The following is a 20,576-nucleotide window of genomic DNA, read 5'->3' as shown; positions in this document are numbered from 1 at the left end:
TGAGTCATCGATCGCGAGTCTTTGCGGGCCTGCCGTGTATGAGGGGGCCAGAACCGCACCTATAAAGTTGGCTATATGATATATATACCACCACATTGGGGATGAGGTTTTGGCACAGTCGAGTGTCTATATCTTACGGTTAGCTAATCTAAATACTAATTATCATTAAAAATACTTTACTACATGTAGATTGTGGCTATATTATATTAGTTACATGAGTTATCCCTCTAATAGATATTTTCAATTCATGCATCAACACAAGCGGTTACATGTATCTGCACGTTTCTGCACTGGATCTGACAAGCGACACCTCAGGTTCGTGACAGCAAGTTCTACATCATCGGCCGATTCAACATGGATCGCATTCGTCTCCACATTCCGAATCTCCATGGCTAGAAAACTAGACATAATATCTCACTCGCCTCTGAACATGGTCACGGCTAGTTGAAATATTCGACTAAATAGAAACACTCAAACGCTATCAATAACTGAAATGAAATGTGAGTCTTGACGGATAATCGAAATTTCCATATTCTGTGCTTTGGACAAACACTTGTTCAACAAAGAAACCTCGCTCGTATTCTGAATGACGTTCAAACAAAAGACTTGGCAAGACTTGGCAGCAGCAGCATCAAAACAGAAGCCACCACGTCTCCAGCACCCCAGATATTCATACGAAAATGTCACCATCAGAATTGGAATCGCATAACAAGCTTCCCCTCCTTACCTTGCGAGCTCGGTACCTCCCGTCTACACTAGGTAACGAGACACATTCTGTGACATTGGAGACATCATCATCGTTGTCCGATGCTGCATTCACAAGATGCTTTGAGCTTGTGAGAGATAACTTGCAAGATGTGTATGGGTATCTTCTTTTTAGAGCGGACAACGATTGTGTTATTAACGTGATTTATTAGGTACAAGAGGAGTAGTATGGGTTGGTCTTCGGTTAAGAAGAAGAATGAAATGAGGCATCCTGCAATCCGGTACCTACTCTTACGCACCAAGGATGCGGCAATGTCAAATGAGAACCATGACGAAGAACAGGGGCAGGGGCAGGGGCAGGAAGACAATGAGTTGGAGGAAGAGGGAAACCAAGACTCTTGGGAAGACGAGGAAGATCCAAGTAAAATAGTTGGATTCCTCTCGTTCATGATCACAGAAGAAGTAAAAGAGCATGTGATATACATCTACGAGCTTCAACTTGCCCAAAGCAGCCAAAACCAGGGACTAGGAAAATTTCTGATGAATATTGCAGAGGACTATGGAAGGGCCGTTGGGATGCCGAAAGCTATGTTAACGTGTTTCTCTGAGAATGTGGGCGCAAAGCGTTTCTATCACCGCAATGGGTAAGCTTTGAAAGTTTAGTGAAGGTGTAAAAAAAGAGAAAAAACGGAGCTGATCCTGGTGCCCTTGAATAGTTATGCGGTCGATAAGATATCGCCTCTTCCGAAGATGACTCGGAGAGGAGAGATGAGAGAGCCGAGTTACTACATCCTGGGGAAATACCTTCGGGAGGGGAGGAACGAAGTAGAGAAATCGATTTAGTAATATACCACCAACTATCTATTGATAGACATATGACGAGATGTCTCGAGACAACATTCTAAAAATCTCGAGCCGGACCCCAGTAACATGCAAACATTTTGCGGAGAAGTCGATGAAGAGGCCTGGAAGAGGTCACCGAAGGTGGCATAATGTTAAAATAAAGCTCCTTTTTTCCATATAAATGCATCGGTCAATCAACCAAACCATTAGCACTTTCTCTCACTATACTAGAAGTTAGTTTGGTACACCTACTACATGTAGATATCATGAGAGGTGTGTGAAGCGGGTACTAGTGAGCCTAGAGTATTCTCGCTTTAAGTCCCGGCCCGGGACCTCGAGACTTTGTCGAAGCCTTCGTGAGATCCCAGGACTTGACAATACCTATAAGTTACGGAACGAAACAAGACGAGACATGCCCATATCTCGCTCGTCTCGTCCCGTGCCCATCACTAATTACACGTATAATATATCCCGGGCATTATTCAATTAATTTGGTATGTATATCCGCTGTTAGTAACAACCCGGCCCCAACCCGTACCATGAAGGCGAACGGAGATCGGATATTTCCAGAAGTGCGGTGCCAATTTCAAATTAAGTAAAGAGACAATATATGATTTTCTTGTCCACTCTACTTCGAACGAAGTCAATATTAGCTCCATACCCAAAGCCCCATATCGATACCATACCAGGTTTATACTATCAAAACTAACCAACTTCAAATCCGTTAAACTATCTTTGCTAGTTGGATTTACATGCGTGCTCTTCAAGACGTGACCTGCTAAGAAATCAATCACATCAACAGAGGTTTCACTATAACTATTTTCTGCGAGAGATTTCCTGATCCCATATATACCGTTAATTACATATAGCTATGCCACTATCTGCGCGCACGTGCGCGTACTACAAACTAGAAATGTCTCTGGGTTAACGTTCATTTGGATGGTAACACAACTAATTTCATGATAATTATTGAGCACAAAGTATATACGACTACGAAATAATCCTTAGATGGCCAACTCAGAATCCGATCACGATGGATCAAACTCAAGACTGTATACATGATTTATGCATTGTAACGTCACTAGTGCACAATGCTAGGTACCAAGCTCGCCCGCGCTTATTGATCAGCCCATTAGGCCTATAGGAGGGTAGGGTGAAGATTCCTACTAAGTATTTCGTGTAAACTATATATTATAATGAATGGAATAATGATATTCAGATAATGTAGTTCATGAGTGAGGCCCCCTTAAGCGGGCTCGAGCAACTTATGCTGCGTTTGTCTACATCGATTCTCACGCTGGCTTATATAGACTACACTAAAATTATCATTTCCATTGCCATTATGCCAATGATAATATGTAAATATTCGGCTATGTATATGTCAATTACTTCGAAGGCGTACTAACTTGTGTTCTGCGAGGAACTTTGCAATTTGAGTCTATACAGTCCAGTGGGTAGTTGCCGTGAGAGGGGGTACAACTTTCTTACTAGTATGCATATGTCGCTGGTGTCCGGGAACGTACGCCGGTGGTCCAGTATCGTCGCACAAGCTACCAAGTTTCGTGTCATGAGCCCCATCAGACCATTTCACTCAGAGAGCACAGTTCCAGAGGTGTGGGGAGCAACATAATTCTTATTTGAGTAGAGTACGAGCAGCTCGAGTATCACCATACCTTGCAATTGCATGCGAAGATTTAAATTGATCTTAATACAGAGAATTACTAGCAATTAGACGCCTGTCTAGAAGTTTATCACCAGATAATACCATATTAAGAAATAGCAACCTCTACTCTAGCTCTTGCAGCCTAGCTACATGTACCACATGCATGTAGATACATGAATGCCAAGAATATACTACAGACATCGAGTGACTTCTGATGTCTCCGAGTGTGATATTGTCCTCCAATCTGAAATCAAATTTATATGGTATATTCCTTGACGCCACTGGCAATTCCCGTACGTTTCCAAACAAAAATGATAACTGTAATCATATATCTCATTTTATGACCATATGGGTAATCCCGTTTTCACCCGCTGTGGGCTTCGCCCTCATCATCCAAGGTGTCAGACTCGATGCAATCGGAAACAAAAACTTTTGGTCTTTTTATGCATATATTATATATGTAGCCAGCCGGATTTCATACCATTTCTTCTATAAACACGGGAGAAAGTTGAGTCGAAAACGCGGAAGGAAAGCTTAGTCTTTGACGTACCTGCATTTGTAATAGTTTTTAAACCTGGATGAAAGGACTTGGGGGCAGTCTTTTATTATAGTTGACTCAATATAAATTCAATATTCCATCTGTTCTTGACGGTTTAAATATCGTTGAGAATTCCACCTATAGATCTAGGTAGTACGTTGAGCCTACAGTTAGTACGTACATAGCTAGACACGTACGCAACAAATATAGCATAGTCTCCTCTTTTTTCCAAGATGCTATTCTTTAAACTTTTATTATCTACAATAACTACGCTATTTGCTCTTGTTCACTCACAGGAGGCGACAGACTCAATTCGAGATGCAGGTCAAAATCTCCCTACCAATATCTCCTCTCACCGATATTGACATTATGGGAGGTACAGATGATCTTCAGAGTGGATACCTTCCAAACCACAAAATGGACCCTGCAGTGGTTGATTCAACCAATTTTGGTATGTATGAAACCAACTTAAAAAGCCATCACTAATACGTCGTAGGATTGTTATGGACCACTTTAACAGGCGGATCGGTGCCAGGCTCTGGGGTCACTGAACAAGTAAGCCCAAACCCACAATCTTCTCGACCCGTGGTTTCATCTAAGATTTACTAGTTTCTGGCGAAACCGCTTGTATACACTCCTTCCGAAGGCCCCCAGGTCGTCATTGCTGCTTCTGAGACAAACTGGGTATATGTTCTTAATGCGGCCACCGGGACGATTATAAACAAGCGCAAAGTTCGAGGTTAGTTCCACATTCTGTGTTAATAAAATCGTTATCCGCTCCATGTTGACATTTTTCTGATTGGAAGATCCTTTCGATGTTGCGGACCTGCCATGCACAGATATTCGTGGCACAGTGGGTATAACTGGGACTCCAATAATAAAGCGCGAGACGAATACTTTGTATTTCTATGCGAAAGGGTACAAAGATACTGTTAAAGGTGTCTTCAATGGAGCGTATGTGATATATACACTTACACCTGATCTTTTGGGAGGTAGCTAGCAACGTGAACTAATACCGTTTCAGATACTTCCTGTATGCAGTTGATGCGCTAACTTTAGCGGATCGTCCTGGTTATCCAGTAATGCTTGATGGCAATCCTGCAGACAATGTCATTTACTTCAATCTCAATTTCTGATTGTAAAGCTGATAGGTTTCTTCAGGCACCGGATAAATATTTTCATGGTGGAACCCATCTCCAGCGTGAGAGTTCTACCTTAACAAGTTATAATTAATATGGTGCCTTCTGACGTCTCATAGGAACTTCACTCATCATTAAAGGGAACACAGTATATGCAGCCTTTGGCGGTGTTTGCGAGCAATATAACTTTACGGGATATATAGTTGGTACTGACATTGGAACACCGAAGATAAATGCAATCTGGACCACGGTATCCGGACCAGACTCTATTGCTCAGGATGGAACCTGGCATGGCGGTGGGGTCAGTCTTGACTACAAACTCAGTGACTTGCTCAAGAGGTTAACAAAATTATGAACATAGGGAGAGGCAGGAATCTGGCAGTCCGGTCGTTCCATGGCAAGTGATGGAGCAGACAGGTTCTTTGTAGCCACAGGAAATGGCAAATGTTAGATCTTCCTACATATGGATACATGGATTTTTGACTAATTATTCTGAAAACATCAGTGCTTGGCAGTTACTCCTCTGCGGTACCAGGACCCACACCGCCTAAAAATTTGGAAGGTTCTGTTGTCAGCATTAAGGTTAATATGACGACAGGAGAACTAACTCCCCAAGACCACTTTCGTGAGTAACGAAATATCATGAACATATGAAAGAAAGGATTTAACATGATAACTAGGCCCATATGATTATGTCAATATAGACCCGGATTTGAGAGATATAGGCGCTGGTGGGGTGACAATTCTAGACCCAGCATCCTTTTCAGCTGCTACTGCTCCCATTATCGGCATTGTGGGAGGAAAGACTGGGAAAAGTAAACAAACCACCAACCATGTATTGGGTAATGAAACTAATACGGATACATTCAGTGTATGTTCTTAACATGAACAATATGGGAGGGTTCAAGAACGGAAATGGAGGAACCGATGCTGTCATTCAAACGATCGTGATGCCAACAATAGGGTCCGCTCCTGGAGGTTTATATGGCACCGTCGCTTCATATCCCCTACCTGGGGTCCAAGGAGGAGGGTATATATATGCAAAGATGATATCTACTGCCGGGACAGTAAGAACCTATTACTGACCACTAAAATTATAATAACTAATAATACTCCCACAGGCGAGCCCAATATGTGTTTATAAATTTAATCCAGATGGTAATGTTCCAATTAAACGTGCTAAAATGATCCATAGACTAATTTTGATTCAGGCACACTTACGGATGTAGCTCGGTCAGACAATACTGCCAGCCATATTGGCACAGGTATTCCAACTGTAACCAGTTTCGATGGGGCTGCAGGGACAGGCATATTGTGGTTTACAACTCGCGACGGTGATCTCAATGCGTACCGCGCTATTCCAGTCAGTAAGTTGACACTGCATCTCTCTGGCATTGTAACACCAACAGAAGCTGAATGTTAAATAGATGGAGTGCTTCAAAGAATAAATTTACCCACTAGTGGAATCAAAAGTGCAAAGTTTCAGCGTCCTGCATTCGGCAACGGTCGTGTATATGTGTCAACTTCTGATGGCAATATTGTATGCTTTGGAAAGAAGCCTTAGATATATGTACCTCATACTGCTGTTTATCTACTCTAAACTCTAATGGAGCGGATCTAGCTAGTTCGTGGTGTTTTTGTATCTAGAATACTCTAAAATCTTTAGATACAAATTCATGAAGACGTACCGATTTATTATAAAACAAGTCAGGCCACATATATTGACATGAGTAGCATAATAAATTGAATGCAAAACTATATGTAGGGTACCGATTCGGAATGTGGAATATTGTGCCAAGCTGGAGCGAGAGTTAAAAATACATGTATATTCGCTTAACGAATCTACAGGCCCATAATTTAGGTAAACCAATATTTATCAGCTTACTTGTTGACTGGCATTTCCCTTCATATATTATCACTCGCACTAATATGCGTCCGTGTTAGTGCTTGTGTTCAAATACCAAACTATCAAGATTTGATTTAGAAGTACCATTTATTGATAGCCGTGGTTCTAAAAAGTGGTGCCTTTGGAATCGGAAGCCCTGTAAATCCCAGTATATCCTCCAGAGGGTAAGAAGAGCAAGATTCTTCAGATCACATATAAACAATACACTCCTAGTCCATGGTTATATAGCGCAAACCACAAAAGACATAGTAAATATCGATATCAATTCGTGTCATCATTGGTAGTTTGAACACGATTAATGTTCGGTTATTCTAGCGTCCCGTCTATATTTATCTACAGCTGTTAGCACCAAATCTCTGCCACGGAGCAATCTCTCAACTGATATCCTCAAAGCCCATTACGAAACTTCGATCTCATCTCGCCAGCCCTACCCTATATATACACACATATATATATAGTCCACAAGCCCCCTTCCCAAGCCCCCACCAGAAGACCCCACAAAAGACCAACATAGAAACCACCGAAATTGCTTACTACTCAAAATGCAAAACCGGCTCATGCAACTCCGCTCAAGCAACAGCGTAAACATCCTACCCAACAGCTACTACCTCCCTTCGACCGCGAGCTATCCATGGCCACAGCTGCTCAGATCCTCTGCCCGGCCGCGGGACTGGTGCAACCCGCAACGTCAGGCCTCTGAAATAATCTATTATGCCCGCTTTACAGAAATTGCCCCCGTATTTATTATCTACGAGGAGCCGGCGCGGCCGCCAGTGGAGGGGGGCCCTTTTGAGGCCTTCTGGAACCGCGTGCTGGAGTTTATCACCAAGCTTATAACATACACCACCCGTTCGTTTGGGCCCCCCGGTGGTACTGCTAGGGGGAGAGCACCCTTGAGGGATCTGCGCTTGAGGAAGAATTAGATTTTGGTTGGTTTTTGGCTGCATGCGCAGGTTGGAAGGAGTATGGGAGGTTCTCCCCGGGTCTCTTTGTAAATGGGCTATTTTTATGTCGACATCGAGTTACTTATTGTAACCAGAAGGAGGCAAGGTACTTGAAGGAAATCTTGCCAAGCAGGGCTAGGCGCCTACAACATGTATTTTCTACACCCTACAGCCTTTTGTCATTATTCTTCCGAGAGGAGAAGTTTTAGTTCTAGTTGTTCCCCCCCCGCCACCTCTTGTTACTGGAGGCTTCTTCAATGGACACTAGGCGTATTAGCACATCTTCATAATACCATCCCTGGAAATACTCATACAAGCGCAATTACACAAGTGAACGCCATAGAATGGTCGGGATTTAGTATCAATTCTATCTCTACAAACCAAACAAAAGAAGCAACGAATATGCTCTGCATTCCACCCAGAAACAAACAAAGAAGCCAACATAGGAAGAAAACGGATAGAAGAAGGAAGGAAACTAGGAAATCTCTAAATTCACACAGCCCCAGTTGCATCTACTGGAACTCGATGGTACCTGGAGGCTTCTGGGTAACTACATCACAAACCACACATCAGCACCACAGCTCCAAACAGAAACCATAAAAAACTCAGGACTCAGAAAACTCACCATCGTAAAGAACTCTGCAAACGCCATCAACCTCGTTCACAATTCTCCCAGCCACCTTCCTCATGAACTTCCCATCAAAGTCGTACCAGTCCGCAGTCATGTAGTCTGTAGTCTGGACCGCCCTCAGCGCAATAACCTGGTCGTGCACTCTCTTGTCACCCATGACACCGACAGCCTTGACGGGCAACAGCGCAGCGTACGCCTGCGAGATCTCGCGGTACAGACCGGCGGCCTTGATCTCCTCGATGAAAATGTGGTCCGCCTTGCGGGCAATGGCAACCTGCTCGGGGGTGACCTCGCCAATGACACGGATGGCAATGCCGGGGCCGGGGAAGGGGTGGCGCCAGACAAGGTCCTCTGGGATTCCGAGGTTGGTTCCGAGGACGCGGACTTCGTCCTTGAAGAGCTCGCGGAGGGGCTCGATGAGCTTGAGCTTCATGTTCTCGAGGAGACCTCCGACGTTCTGTATAACTCGGTCAGCTTTTACATATTCCCCTTCATTGAGCAATTGCGATTACTTACGTGGTGAGTCTTGATGGTGGCACTGGGTCCCTTGAATGAGATACTCTCAATGACATCAGGATACAAAGTTCCCTGCAACAAGAAGTCCACCGCCCCGCCGCTCTCCTTAACAACTCTCTCCGCCTCCCTCTGGAAGACCTCAATGAAGGTGTTTCCAATGATCTTCCTCTTCACCTCGGGGTCAGTAACGCCCTTCAGCTTTCCCAAAAACTCCTCGCTCGCATCAACAACAGTCAAGTTGATGTTCAATCCCTTTGTCAAGGTCTCGTGCACAATCTCGCACTCGTTCAACCTCATGACACCATTGTCGACGAGAATGGCGTGGAAGCGGTCACCAATCGCCTCCTTCATAAGCTTGGCCGCAACCGTAGAATCGACACCGCCCGAGACGGCACCAATGACCTGCCCAGTGGGGCCCACAACAGCCCTGATCCGCTCAATCTCCGTGTCGACGAAGCGCTCCATGGTCCAGTTCTGGCGGCACTGGCACAGCTTGACGGCAAAGTTCTCAATGATGGCCTTCCCCTTCGCCGTGTGCGTGACCTCGGGGTGGAACTGGATCCCGTAGAGCTTCCTGTCCTTGTGTGCGATACCGGCGAAGGGGGCGTTCGCGGTGGTGGCAATGGTGACAAAGTTGGGCGGCAGCGACGCAAGCTTGTCGCCGTGCGACATCCACACCTCGAGCGAGGCGTCGAGACCCGAGAAGAGAACGTCAACGTGCGGGGCGGCGTCGGTGTGGCGGGTCACGTTCAGAACGGCATGGCCGTACTCTTTGCGCTCGCCGGCGGACACGTTCTTGCCGTGGTTCCAGGCGATCTCTTGGAGGCCGTAGCAAACGCCGAGGACGGGAACCTATGATTGACATTAGCGCCCCCATAATTTGAGACCGAGGGGAGTGAAGCTTGGGTGGAGTAGGAGTATATAGAAAACATACATCCAGCTCGAAAACGGCAGGGTCAACGTGCGGCGCATCAGCGTCGTAGACAGAGTAGGGTCCGCCAGAGAGGATGATACCCTTGGGCTTCCATGACAGCTGGCTGAGCTTCTGGGTGCACGGGAGCATCTCAGCGTAGACATTGAGCTCACGCAGACGACGGGTGATCAAGTGGGAGTACTGAGAACTATTTCCCTTTCCAATTAGAACCCTTCCTTAAAACAGCGCCTTATATTTTGGCAGGGGTGATAAGGATAACAAACCCGAAATCGAGAACCTAGCAGCCAAAACAACGAGAAAAGAAGAAAAACGTAAGTCTAGTTCTATAGGCGACTGGAGCACTTGGGAGAAAGGTTTGTTATACCAGAACGGTATCGAACAATTCGGCGACCTAGTTGGCGGGGGAGGGCGAGTTAGTTATATATAGATAAGGAACTACTACCACAAACTTTAAAACAGCTAAAGTTTTTTTTATACATACCACTTCGGGCCCAGATCCAACATTCTCAACTGCTTCAGGCATTACCTTTTCTTATAGGAGGACCGGTGGAAAAGAGTATAGAGAATTATTGGCTGTGAACAAACGGCTGAGGGTTTGTCGAGAAGAAGGGACGGAAAGAAATGGGGTGGGGTGGATTTTAGTACTCGTTCGTGGTTGTTGTGGTGGGGCAAGCCCAGAGCGAGGAGGGGTTCAAAACTTTTTTTTTCTTTGCTAGTGCGGCTCTGCAATATGGTCGTCGTCGTGTGCCCCTCCCTCATCCCTATCTGACCCCTCCTGTTGGTTGGCTGCAGGTGCACCGTGCAACATCTCACGAGGGGAAATGATAGCATCGCCGACAATCTAGTCATCTAGAGTACTCTTGTGAACAGAACATGGATATGATAAACAATTCGCATTTTAGGTTCTTTTGATCTAGATCCCTCCTCGCCAAATATCACCCATCCCCCACCTTCCCTTCCCCTCCTCTCCCACCAGCGGTTCCACCAAAATTTAACAGGTGAGGGGGTAAACAAAAAACCACAAAAAAAGAAAGGAAATAAGAAAAGAAAAAAAAGCACCACACAAAAACGCCAGTTTCTTTTTCAAAAAAAACTCTTTCCAAAGAGAAAACACAAAAAAAAAAGGGAAAGATACAGTATGTAAAATCCTCCTTCACATACATGTTTGTTGGGTGTGAGGAAGGGGTGACGAACCAGCATATACACGAAAATTTAAAATATAGAAGAGAGAAATATGAATAGAGAAGAGGTAAACAAAAAAGGGAGAAAGAGAAAAGAAAAAAGGCCCACCAACCATTCTAGCCTCTAAGGAAGACTTTCCCAAAATGTTGCCAGAGGGCCAACAATGATAATCAATGATAATGCTGGAGTAGGGGGCTAAATGACTGACTCGCTCGGGGTATAGGTCATAGTCCCCCAAAACATAATAAATTAAAGACGGGAAGATGGGAACAGATGAAAAAAAGGTAAAGAAGGAGGAGCATAAGACATCACTCGGTGCCGGCAGGCATCGATAACAGATGTCCCATCTGCGTAATCTACACCACAATCCATCAGTACTCACGATTCACACCCAATTGAAGCAAAATGAAGCTCAAACATACCTTTGTCCTCAAATACTCCCCCACCTCCTTCCCTGTCACACCGCCCTTCATGTTTTTCCACGCCAACGGAATCATAGGCACTCTCTCCACCACCTTACACTCCCTGCCGGGTCCCTCTACCGCTGCAATCTTGTCCGGATTGTTGGTCAGCAGTCTGATATCGCGCAGCCCCAGGTCCTTCAGGATCGCTGTCGCAAGCCCATAGCTACGCGCATCCGCCGGGTGCCGCAGTATCAGGTTTGCCTGCACAGTGTCGTTGCCTAGGTCCTGCAGATTATACGCCTTAAGCTTCTCACCGAGGCCAATGCCGCGGCCCTCCTGGCGCAGATAGACGACGACGCCGCCGGCGGGGTCGAGGGCCATGAGACGCGCGGCCTCGTCGAGCTGTTCGCCACAGTCGCAGCGCGCTGACCACGCCGTCTCGCCCGTGTAGCATTCCGAGTGGATGCGGACAAGCGGGGCGCTGTTCCTAGCTGCGGTGGTGAGCGGGGTTGATGTGGGGTGGTGGTTTGAGGCAGCGCTTGCGGGGCGCGAGATGGCGGGCGAGTCGTCGTAGCGGCTGGTGGTGCGGCCGGGGAAGAGGCGACCTGTGTAGGCGCCGCGGATCATACGGTCCATCTCGGACTCGCCGGGGCGCGGGGCATCGAGTGATGTTGAGCGGATGGTATTTCCGAAGACGATGGCGAGGTGCTCTTTATTATCGATGCTGTTCTGGTAGAGGTGCAGGAAGATCTCAGTACCAGTTGTGCTGTTTGATTTAGGGTTCGTTAGATAAAATTGAGCCCGAAAAATGTAGTTCTATATAAAATCTCTATATAATAATAATATCATGGAAATAACTCGCAAGCAAAAACGAATACATACGTTGGAATCCTCGCTCTCACAATACAATTCACCTCCGGCAGCTCCTTCAACAACTTCGGGTGCCTCGTTGCCGTCGCCCCCTCCTCGATCGGCACGCCCTTCGCTGCGCCCAGCACCGGCGTCCCCGGGGTTGTCGCCGGCGGCGTGAAGGCGGGCGACAGGCACGAGGGTGGGACAGATGCCGTGCCGTCTTCGGTCAAGAGCGACTCAGACCGCGACATGGGGAAATAGCCCGAGGCGGGGCTGGGGGAGTAGAGGGCGGGGAGTGGGGGCGTATCGAGCGTGGGGGAGAGGAGGAGGTCGTTGCTGGTGGGGGGTTGAGGGGGAGACGACATTATGTTGCGAGCTGTTGGTGGGGATGGATTGGCTTCGGTGGTGGTTGTAGGTGGGTTGTGAGACAGTTACTGCAGTAAGTGGTAGAGAAATGTAGTTGTGAATAGTAGCGGGTAGTAGCAGTAGCAATGGGGGGGTTGTAGTAAAGATATAGAGTATTATTAAGTATCTCCGCAAATGCCGAAGTATATAGGATAGGATAGGAATACAGAACAATCGCAGAGCAGAGCAGAGCAGAGCAGAGATGTAGTTGTCGAAGCAAGAAGAGAAGAGAATCAAGAGAAGAGAAAGAGGAGAAACCAAGAGAGAGGAGGAAGAAGTCAAGAGAAGAAAAGAAGAAGAAACGTCTACAACTCCAGTAGTCAGGTATCCATCCGACCAAATAGCCCGACACCGCTCCTCCCCACACAACCCAACCCAACCCAACCCAACCCAAGCCTAACCCAAGCCCAAGCAAGCTCTTCCCTCACTCACTCAGCGCAGAGTAATCGAATGTCAGCAACGCTCCCACTGACTCAGCAGGTAGAGAGCAATTTGGCTGACACATCCGATCACTGCTCTGGGGAGATAAAACACCCCGACTCCCGAGGCTGCAGTTTGGCCATGGGACATGGGGTAAGCAGCCCGGATGTGACTCGGGCTGGCCGGGATATGGACGTTGGGTATAGTCTAATGTGAATGTGTAGGGGTAGAATAAAGACCCGAGGCGCAACTATGACATATAGTAGAGTAATTAGATCTAGATATTGTAGGAACTCTAGCAGAGTGAGTGGTTCGCCCAATTGAAGCTTTTCTAAATAGTTGAGGGTAAGTCCTTGAGAGTTCCATTTTCAAAACCTTATCCCCACCCAGCCCAGCCCAACTCAACCCAGAACTCAATTAAACACAACGGACAACAGCCCGAAATCCCGGCTGTTACGTCCCAACTCCCACTTCCTCTACCCCACACTGCCGTACTCTCCACTGTGCCTCAATAATACTTCTGGCTGGCTGGGCTCGCTGATTGCGCTGACACGTGAAATACAAACCCCTGGTAAAGGTAATCTCGGCTGCTCGTTGGGTTGAGTGTAATGAGACAATGCAATTATCGGCTTTGTGGGCTTGTGGACTAGCTAGGAGAACGGCATGGATCATCACTCGGTTCCTTGCACAACTCTCACTCGGTATGTCCCGCTTGAGTACGCCTCTTCATATATAAAACCTTTTCCTCATTTTTTTCCCCCCTCTCCTTCCTCACCTTTATATACGATACGACCCAATCGATTCTTTCTTTTTTTCTTTTCAATCAAGATAAAAAGATAAGAGATAAGAATAATATAATAAAAAAAAGAAACCAGTGCCAATAACAATAATAAATCGCTAAGCCAACTCGACCAAGAAGAAGAAAAAGCCATCAATGACAAAAAAAAAAGAAAAAAGAGCTAGCCTCCCACAAAGATAGATAGAATAAATAGATAAATATAAGGAAGCATAGAGTAGGTTCGCCAAGGAGATGTATATGATGTGGTGGAGTAGTGGTACATACGTACTTGTAGCTTACTTACAAGATGGGGGATAGGATAGGAGTCGTAGGGGATGAGGTGGTCTGAGGTCTGAGGTGAGAGAGGGAAATACTTAGACAAAGAATAGTGATAGACTCAAAACAAAGCCAAGATGGGGGATGTGTGTGTGTGGAAATAGGAACACGAAACAAGGAAAATCCCCCAACTAACACTACTCAACATAAAGGAAAACCAAACCAGAACCGGCCACTCAAGGAAAAAAAAAGAAACGAGAGAAAAAAAACCTCCCCAGATATATTCCCAGCAGTAATCTCACGCACCGAATCCCCTCAGACTTCTAACTACTTCCCCCACCTCAAACCCTAGTCTCCTCACGATTTTTTCGTCCCACTCCTTTCGAACCCCCTCTTCTTTGCGCACAAACACGATCCGCCCGCTATCCCGCACTTCAACTGCGTCCTCACTCCGGACTCCGCCCTCAGGCACAGGATTGACATAGATGGTCATGTCCGGGCCTACGCACCCTCTCCATACTGTCGCGCACCACTGCCAATGCTGCAATGGCGTCAACCCGTCGGCCGCCAACCTGGCCGCAGCAACGTCGCTGCGCGAAACCATGTAGCGATTGACCAGCACCACGCTCGGCGCATCCACGGCCGAATCCTCCCCAAAGTTCATCGTCACGGGGGCGGCGCCGTCACCTCCCGGGGGAGAGGACACGGCCTTCTTGATTTCAGCGCAGCGCCGCCGCCACGAAGCAACGTGAGAGAGGTATCGCGCGGCATCGTCGTCGTCGTTGTGGCGGTCTTTGTCCTTGGTGCTGCTTACAGGGACCAGAGAGGCAGTACTAGAAGAGTCAAGGCTGGTGGGGATGAGAAGTCCTTCTATGTCAGCTGTCTCCTCTGCCACTGTAGGTGTGAATAGCTCTGGCTCGTCAATCACATGTATCGGCTCGGATTTTCGAATGTCCTTTGCAAGGGCATGGAATAGTTCAGTCACTGTTTCAACGTCTTCACCTTCGATTGCAACTATGGGTAGACGGGGGAAGCCTGGCCCAGACATAGAAGGGAGGGGTTTACAGATCTTGCTGAATGCATTGATCTTCTCGAGAATGGGGATAGACTTGATCACGTATGCGTCCGGCAGCTGAGGTGTAAAATTGGGCAGCTGATGGTAGTGCGAGGTGGCGGCCAGATTACTCTCGTGATCCAAGCTTGTGGCTGTTGTAGGCGACTCGCTTTCGAGTCCATTTTGCCGGAGGAATGGGTCAATATTTGGATCATGCGCAGACTGTGTGAGGTGAGTATAGAAACTTTGCTGTAGTGAACCTGGCCCCATCATGCCAGTCATTGGGGAGCCTTCATTCAGTTTTCGCTTCTTGATCGGCGTCTGAAGTTCTGTAACAACCACAGCATTTGACTCGTCCTCATTTTGGAGGTGTCCAAGCTGCAGAAGCGCTTCTACGCCAACCTGGTCAACAACTCCTACCCCACTAGATGAGCCTGCCTCCGGGCTGGCCTGAGGAATAGGGTCCTCAGAGCTCCCTGTCCGTCTCTTCTTCGTCGGCGGAGGTGCGGTAGAGGGTGGCCTGGAGATATGTGGCGGTGGCGGCAATCTCGGGGTCTTAGGAACCGCAGAAGATGGGGTACCGGGAGTCTGTGGTGTAGAAAGCGTTCCCGTACGGCCGCCGCAGAACGAGCATATCGTGGTTTCAATCGATGGTGACAACGCACCACCCGTGCCGGCAGATGAAAAGGCAGCAGCTGCAGCCGCGGCATTCTTTTTACCGTTTCTCCGAGGCTGGTATCGATAATCGGGATATCGAAGAAGATGTTGCTTTTTCTCATCCTATTTCGGGCGCGCCAGAAAGTCGTCAGCGCCAAGGAATTCTACAATATCTCAAATGCCTGCTTTTATAGCAGGTGGGTATTAAGTGTTCAAACAAACATCCGCGTGCTTCTGCCATATATTTCTGACATCCTGTGGGCTTGTACGCCACATCTCGCCGATTATCTTTGATATCTCGGGGTTCGGCTTTCCCGGGTGATGGGCAACGACGGCCGCCTGGTTGTGCTGTCGATACAAGATGAAAGCTTTTCGATACGAAGGATTGCATGTTAGCTTCGTTACAATGTGTGGTGCACAATCAACCCGGTGATCTCAAAACTCCCTCTGTAACTTATAAAGAAAGAAAGAGAGAGAGAGAGAGAAAGACAAAGAAACAATGTCATGTAATGAGATAGAAACAATGTCCAAGGGTGCCCTACCGTTTCGAGGTCTTGGTATGCGAGCGGGCTGCTGACATAGACAAATACTCATGCTTGGTGGCACGGATGACAACGTCAAGTCGGGAGAGCCAGGTGTCAATGACGTCTCATCTTCCATATCTATTGTCGAAGAAGGTATTACGATAGGTGCTGTCTGCGGAGCAGATGCAGCTGGCTGTCGTGGTGAACCCTGCGCAGGAGTAGCAGGTGGGGGAGAATTCGAAGCCAGCGGCATTTGTTGCTGCTGCTGAAGCTGTGGTGATGTAGGATCTTGGTGATACTGCTGTTGCTGCTGCTGGTTCTGCTGTTGCTGTTGCTGCTGTTGCTGCTGCTGTTGCTGCTGATCTTGATTTTGTCTCTCTTCAGCAGCATCAGCTTGCTCCAGCGCAGCTGCTGCCCGCGCCTGGTGAGCTGCGGCATGCTGCTGAGCAACCAGGCTGTTAAGCTCGACATCGATTGGGACCACAGCAACGTTAACAGTAGAAGTGGGAGCAGAGGAAGTGACCGGGACGTCTTTGGCCATGATTGAGATGTCCACTGTATCACCAGTACCTGGAGGATCCTCGCCTTCTTCTAATAAGCTTCGCAGGACCCCAGCTTCCGCTTCTGCAGCTGTTGTAGCTGGCTCTGCCATTCTTAGTAGAATTATCGATATATAGAGCCTCTATTTAGAGGAAGTAACCAAGAGTAGTAGAAGGTCGTTACTGCTTTTGTATTTCGTGGAACTGTAAGGGACTGACTGCTTGGAAAGGAAAAGATGTTCCTCTTTGATTCCGCCCAGCGAAAACAAAAGAAGAAAGACGCTCTATTCGTTCCAAAATACGCCGTATGAGGTAAGATAAGGGAAAGAAAAAAAAATTTAAAAAAATTATCACAGGTTAGTTAGAACCTTTTTAAAATGTTCTTTCTTTTTTCTTTTTTTTCTCCCCTTTGTCAGAACGCTTTAGCTTCGTTTCGCTTTTTTGGCGAGCTATTCAGAGCAAGATTTATAATTAATATTGCTGCAGTACCCGCCTTTTCTCCAACACGATGGGAAAAAAGGCTCTGTCTGTCCTGTCTTGTTCTGTTCTGTTCTGTCCGCCTGATTATCCGTTTCTCTCTCTTTCTCTGTTTCTCTCTATCTTATCTTTCACTGCCTCTCCTACTAGGCCTTCACACTTCATGCAACTCTAGACTCTAGAGCTCTCTCACCCATGCACACTCTCTCACTCACTCACGCACAGCACTTCTCGCAGAGGCGCGCGAACGGATGGTACCGCGAGAGGTCGCGCGGCCCGCGTCGACGAAGCAACAACGATGCCGGATCGCTGGCGGGAAAAAAAAGGACGACCGATAAAGGCCAAGCAGACACCACAGCGTCGGGTGAGCAGGAGGGAGGGAAGATGATGGCGGGGCGGCGGGGCTAAATGAGAATAATGGCCGTGTGTTCAGTTGAATTGGCTTGTTCTGCAGCTTCCTTGAATTGCTACCGAGAAAAAGAGGAAGGGCTCGTAAAGAATGAATTGTTGCGTTCCCAATTGTTCTGACCTCGAAGGTTCCTTGCCTTTGCAGGGCGATAAAAAAATATGCTTGGCGCTCTAACCCCAGATGATCCTCTCCCACGGAGAAGGAAAGTGACACAACCTTCTTTTACAGAAGAATTTGAACATGGAGAGTTTCAGAAACCGGACTCTGAAGCAGGGGAAATCATCTTCAGACACTGCACCCTCTGCTGTTACCTAAACACTACATGCAATTAATAATGCCATGTGCAGAGTGTAACCTGGATACTACTCTACCTACTCTCGTTCTATGTATCTCATTTCTTTAATGTGTTGCTTTTTGCTGGGTGAGCTATTCCGCCGGTAACATTAATTAAAAGCAAACCATAAACTACATGCACCATATTGCAGACCACATGCGCAATATCATGCTACATGATATTCGATCTCATGTAGATGAGAGTACAGACAGTTGCAGCAATTTCGGAACTGTGTCGGTCTGCAAAGTATTAATATTATCAATCTAGAGACTAAATACAAGGCAGCATGGTTGATCTCTATGCAAATCTCGAAACACTGCCTACGAAAACAAAAAAATCACAGCCAATAACACCAGAATTCTATATACAATTTATCGGAGAAAAGAAACAAAAACATCGAAATTAACCATATCGATATACTCCTGCCAATATGCAAAGTCTATTTAAACCAAACCCACCCAAAGGGTATTATAAACATCCGAATGTCTCTTCCAAATGCATTTACAAAAGATATTGCACGACGGCTTGAGCTAATTTCTCATGAGCGCGTGGCCCGAGATGTATGTCGTCCCTGAATTTTGTTAGAGTGCACTCTAAAGCTAATGGTAGCATAGACTTACCACATGAGAAACTCATCCGGTCGATCACAGATATCCTTCTTGTTCTTTGCACAACCCTCCTTAACCTCGAACCACCCATCCTTCGCCTCATTCCTGATGGCATCGAGAAACCACCTGTTCATATCCCAAAGAAGGACTCTACCCTTCTTCCAGTTCCTGGCCCTCAGGTCGAGACCGTGGTTCCACTTCCTGGTTAGGAAAACTGCGTTCTTTAGTTGCTCCTGCCTGAAGTCCTTCCTCTCCCTAAACCTTTTCCAGCCCGGAAGCATAGTTCTATAACATCATTCAATGAATTAGCCTCCCGCCAAGAAAAAGCTTGATATCTGAACCACGGGTGAGATAGGGGCACTAACATGTCCAAAACATAGGGCATCAGCACCTGGATTGGATCCGGCCAATTGGCACCCATGACCCCTAGCTGCTCAAACATGGAGTCCAAGCTTGCATCCACGGCTGCAACCCCATCTGCTCTGCTGTAACTTGAGTACTTCCACACATCGTTGACACCGAAAAACACCGAAAATAGACTCGAACGTTCCTGGCTCTTTCCGTCGGCTATAGCTTTCTGCTCAGCCTCAATCCAGGCTGCTACTTGTGTCCGGAGGTCCGGCACAGTCGAGTTTTGGTCGAATATAAGATTATCCACTGCCGCTCCATATTCTCCTTTTTGTATCCGGGTGATCTCCTGTGTGTTTGCCGGGGCAAAAGAGCTACACTCGGCGTGTATGTGCGAGCAGAGGAGCTCGGTCCAGACATGCGCGGGGGCGGATGTCTTGTCTCGTTTACGAAGCGTGTCTGGTGGTAGGATGCCACTCCATTCGTCGCCAAAAATCACCAAACGTGAGGGTAAAAGTCCAAACGCTGTGTAGTAACAAACATTAGCAACGGAAAGTCGGCAAACGTTGGGCAGGTCTATGGTTTATTCCGCCTTTGGACGAAAGCTTGCTTACCTTTCCGATATCTGATCTTGAGGGCCTGGTGAAAACATATCACGCTAATAAACAAAATAAAAGAAACGAGCAAAGTGATCAAACGAGCGTGAAGTTTCATAGTTTAAAAATAAAGGAATGCAATTAGCTGTTTATAAAGCTTAGCTATAGCAATAAAGATAAGAATTGAAGTTGAAAAAACAACTTCTAGTGGAACGCGATGCTGGATAGATCAAACAAAGGAGAAAAGGGTGAGAGAGATCAAGAAGCCATTACACAGCAGGAGAGATCGATCTCATCCAATTCCATCTTATCCCTCCCTCCCTCCTCCTCCTGGATTGTCCCTGTCCCTGGAAACATGAGGCTTGATGACGCGGCACAGACTTCTTCCTTCAATGCTTCTATTTCTAGAAAGCGAGAATCTTGCCCCCTAGGCCCAGCCGTCGGAATTCGATCAATTACGATGTTCAGAACATCCAAAGAGCTTTTGAACGAACCGTGCAGAGGTTGAGGTCCAAGTCAGGCAACGATCGGCAGTCTTCCTTGCCAGGGGTTTCCCGTCCCGTTTGATGAAACAGGTGCCTGTCTTCTGGAAGCCACATTTCTCTCCACAGGGAAAAAAACGTCGCCGCATGTGGTAAACTAAGAGTGCGGGATGCGGTTGTTGTCGTCGCACAGGGCAACCAAAAGTAGTAAGAGTCTGTCTACTAGGAACTGGGAGAGGCTTCCTCGCGATAGGCGGCGCGGTGACAGATCCTTATGTTATCGCGGTGCCATAGCCATAGTATAGTGCAATGCTACAAAGTACGCATGCAGTGGGCATTACGGGTGTGAGATCCAATTTCAGTTCTGTAGGTAATGTGAGGTGTAAACGCAATTCTACACACCACCGCGCCC

The 20,576-nt window shown here is 47.0% G+C and overlaps 7 protein-coding genes across 7 annotated transcripts; 3 read left to right on the top strand and 4 right to left on the bottom strand.

Annotated features, from left to right (window-relative positions):
* Window positions 1-680: 680 nt before the first annotated feature.
* LAJ45_01622 (uncharacterized protein) lies at window positions 681-1,548 on the top strand (the record flags this gene model as incomplete). The annotated part of the gene is made up of 3 exons (XM_046111215.1): window positions 681-859; window positions 918-1,349; window positions 1,422-1,548. The coding sequence occupies 3 exons, from the start codon at window positions 681-683 to the stop codon at window positions 1,546-1,548; spliced, it is 738 nt and encodes a 245-aa protein (XP_045975159.1).
* Window positions 1,549-4,067: 2,519 nt separating this feature from the next.
* On the top strand, window positions 4,068-6,452 carry LAJ45_01621 (uncharacterized protein; the record flags this gene model as incomplete). Its single annotated transcript, XM_046111214.1, has 13 exons — window positions 4,068-4,200; window positions 4,270-4,304; window positions 4,359-4,488; window positions 4,556-4,703; window positions 4,901-4,950; window positions 5,008-5,189; window positions 5,250-5,334; window positions 5,394-5,513; window positions 5,569-5,703; window positions 5,759-5,955; window positions 6,010-6,046; window positions 6,100-6,255; window positions 6,316-6,452. The coding sequence occupies 13 exons, from the start codon at window positions 4,068-4,070 to the stop codon at window positions 6,450-6,452; spliced, it is 1,545 nt and encodes a 514-aa protein (XP_045975158.1).
* Window positions 6,453-7,336: 884 nt separating this feature from the next.
* On the top strand, window positions 7,337-7,717 carry LAJ45_01620 (uncharacterized protein; the record flags this gene model as incomplete). Its single annotated transcript, XM_046111213.1, has 1 exon — window positions 7,337-7,717. The coding sequence occupies one exon, from the start codon at window positions 7,337-7,339 to the stop codon at window positions 7,715-7,717; it is 381 nt and encodes a 126-aa protein (XP_045975157.1).
* A 533-nt stretch (window positions 7,718-8,250) lies between these two features.
* On the bottom strand, window positions 8,251-10,342 carry LAJ45_01619 (uncharacterized protein; the record flags this gene model as incomplete). The annotated part of the gene is made up of 7 exons (XM_046111212.1): window positions 8,251-8,288; window positions 8,364-8,826; window positions 8,886-9,737; window positions 9,820-10,006; window positions 10,083-10,096; window positions 10,184-10,210; window positions 10,301-10,342. The coding sequence occupies 7 exons, from the start codon at window positions 10,340-10,342 to the stop codon at window positions 8,251-8,253; spliced, it is 1,623 nt and encodes a 540-aa protein (XP_045975156.1).
* Window positions 10,343-11,309: 967 nt separating this feature from the next.
* On the bottom strand, window positions 11,310-12,622 carry LAJ45_01618 (uncharacterized protein; the record flags this gene model as incomplete). Its single annotated transcript, XM_046111211.1, has 3 exons — window positions 11,310-11,357; window positions 11,424-12,171; window positions 12,288-12,622. The coding sequence occupies 3 exons, from the start codon at window positions 12,620-12,622 to the stop codon at window positions 11,310-11,312; spliced, it is 1,131 nt and encodes a 376-aa protein (XP_045975155.1).
* Window positions 12,623-14,434: 1,812 nt separating this feature from the next.
* LAJ45_01617 (uncharacterized protein) lies at window positions 14,435-17,023 on the bottom strand (the record flags this gene model as incomplete). The annotated part of the gene is made up of 3 exons (XM_046111210.1): window positions 14,435-15,970; window positions 16,070-16,215; window positions 16,390-17,023. 3 exons carry the CDS (start codon window positions 17,021-17,023, stop codon window positions 14,435-14,437), a joined length of 2,316 nt encoding a protein of 771 aa, XP_045975154.1.
* A 1,608-nt stretch (window positions 17,024-18,631) lies between these two features.
* Window positions 18,632-20,313, bottom strand: LAJ45_01616 (uncharacterized protein; the record flags this gene model as incomplete). Its single annotated transcript, XM_046111209.1, has 6 exons — window positions 18,632-18,701; window positions 18,751-19,023; window positions 19,104-19,611; window positions 19,701-19,725; window positions 19,956-20,109; window positions 20,177-20,313. 6 exons carry the CDS (start codon window positions 20,311-20,313, stop codon window positions 18,632-18,634), a joined length of 1,167 nt encoding a protein of 388 aa, XP_045975153.1.
* Window positions 20,314-20,576: the final 263 nt, after the last annotated feature.

This window comes from Morchella importuna (assembly GCF_003444635.1).
Source record: "Morchella importuna strain M04M26 chromosome Unknown Morimp01GS003, whole genome shotgun sequence".
NCBI classification, from domain to species: Eukaryota; Fungi; Ascomycota; class Pezizomycetes; order Pezizales; family Morchellaceae; genus Morchella; species Morchella importuna.
This window is presented reverse-complemented; position numbering and strand designations above follow the sequence as displayed.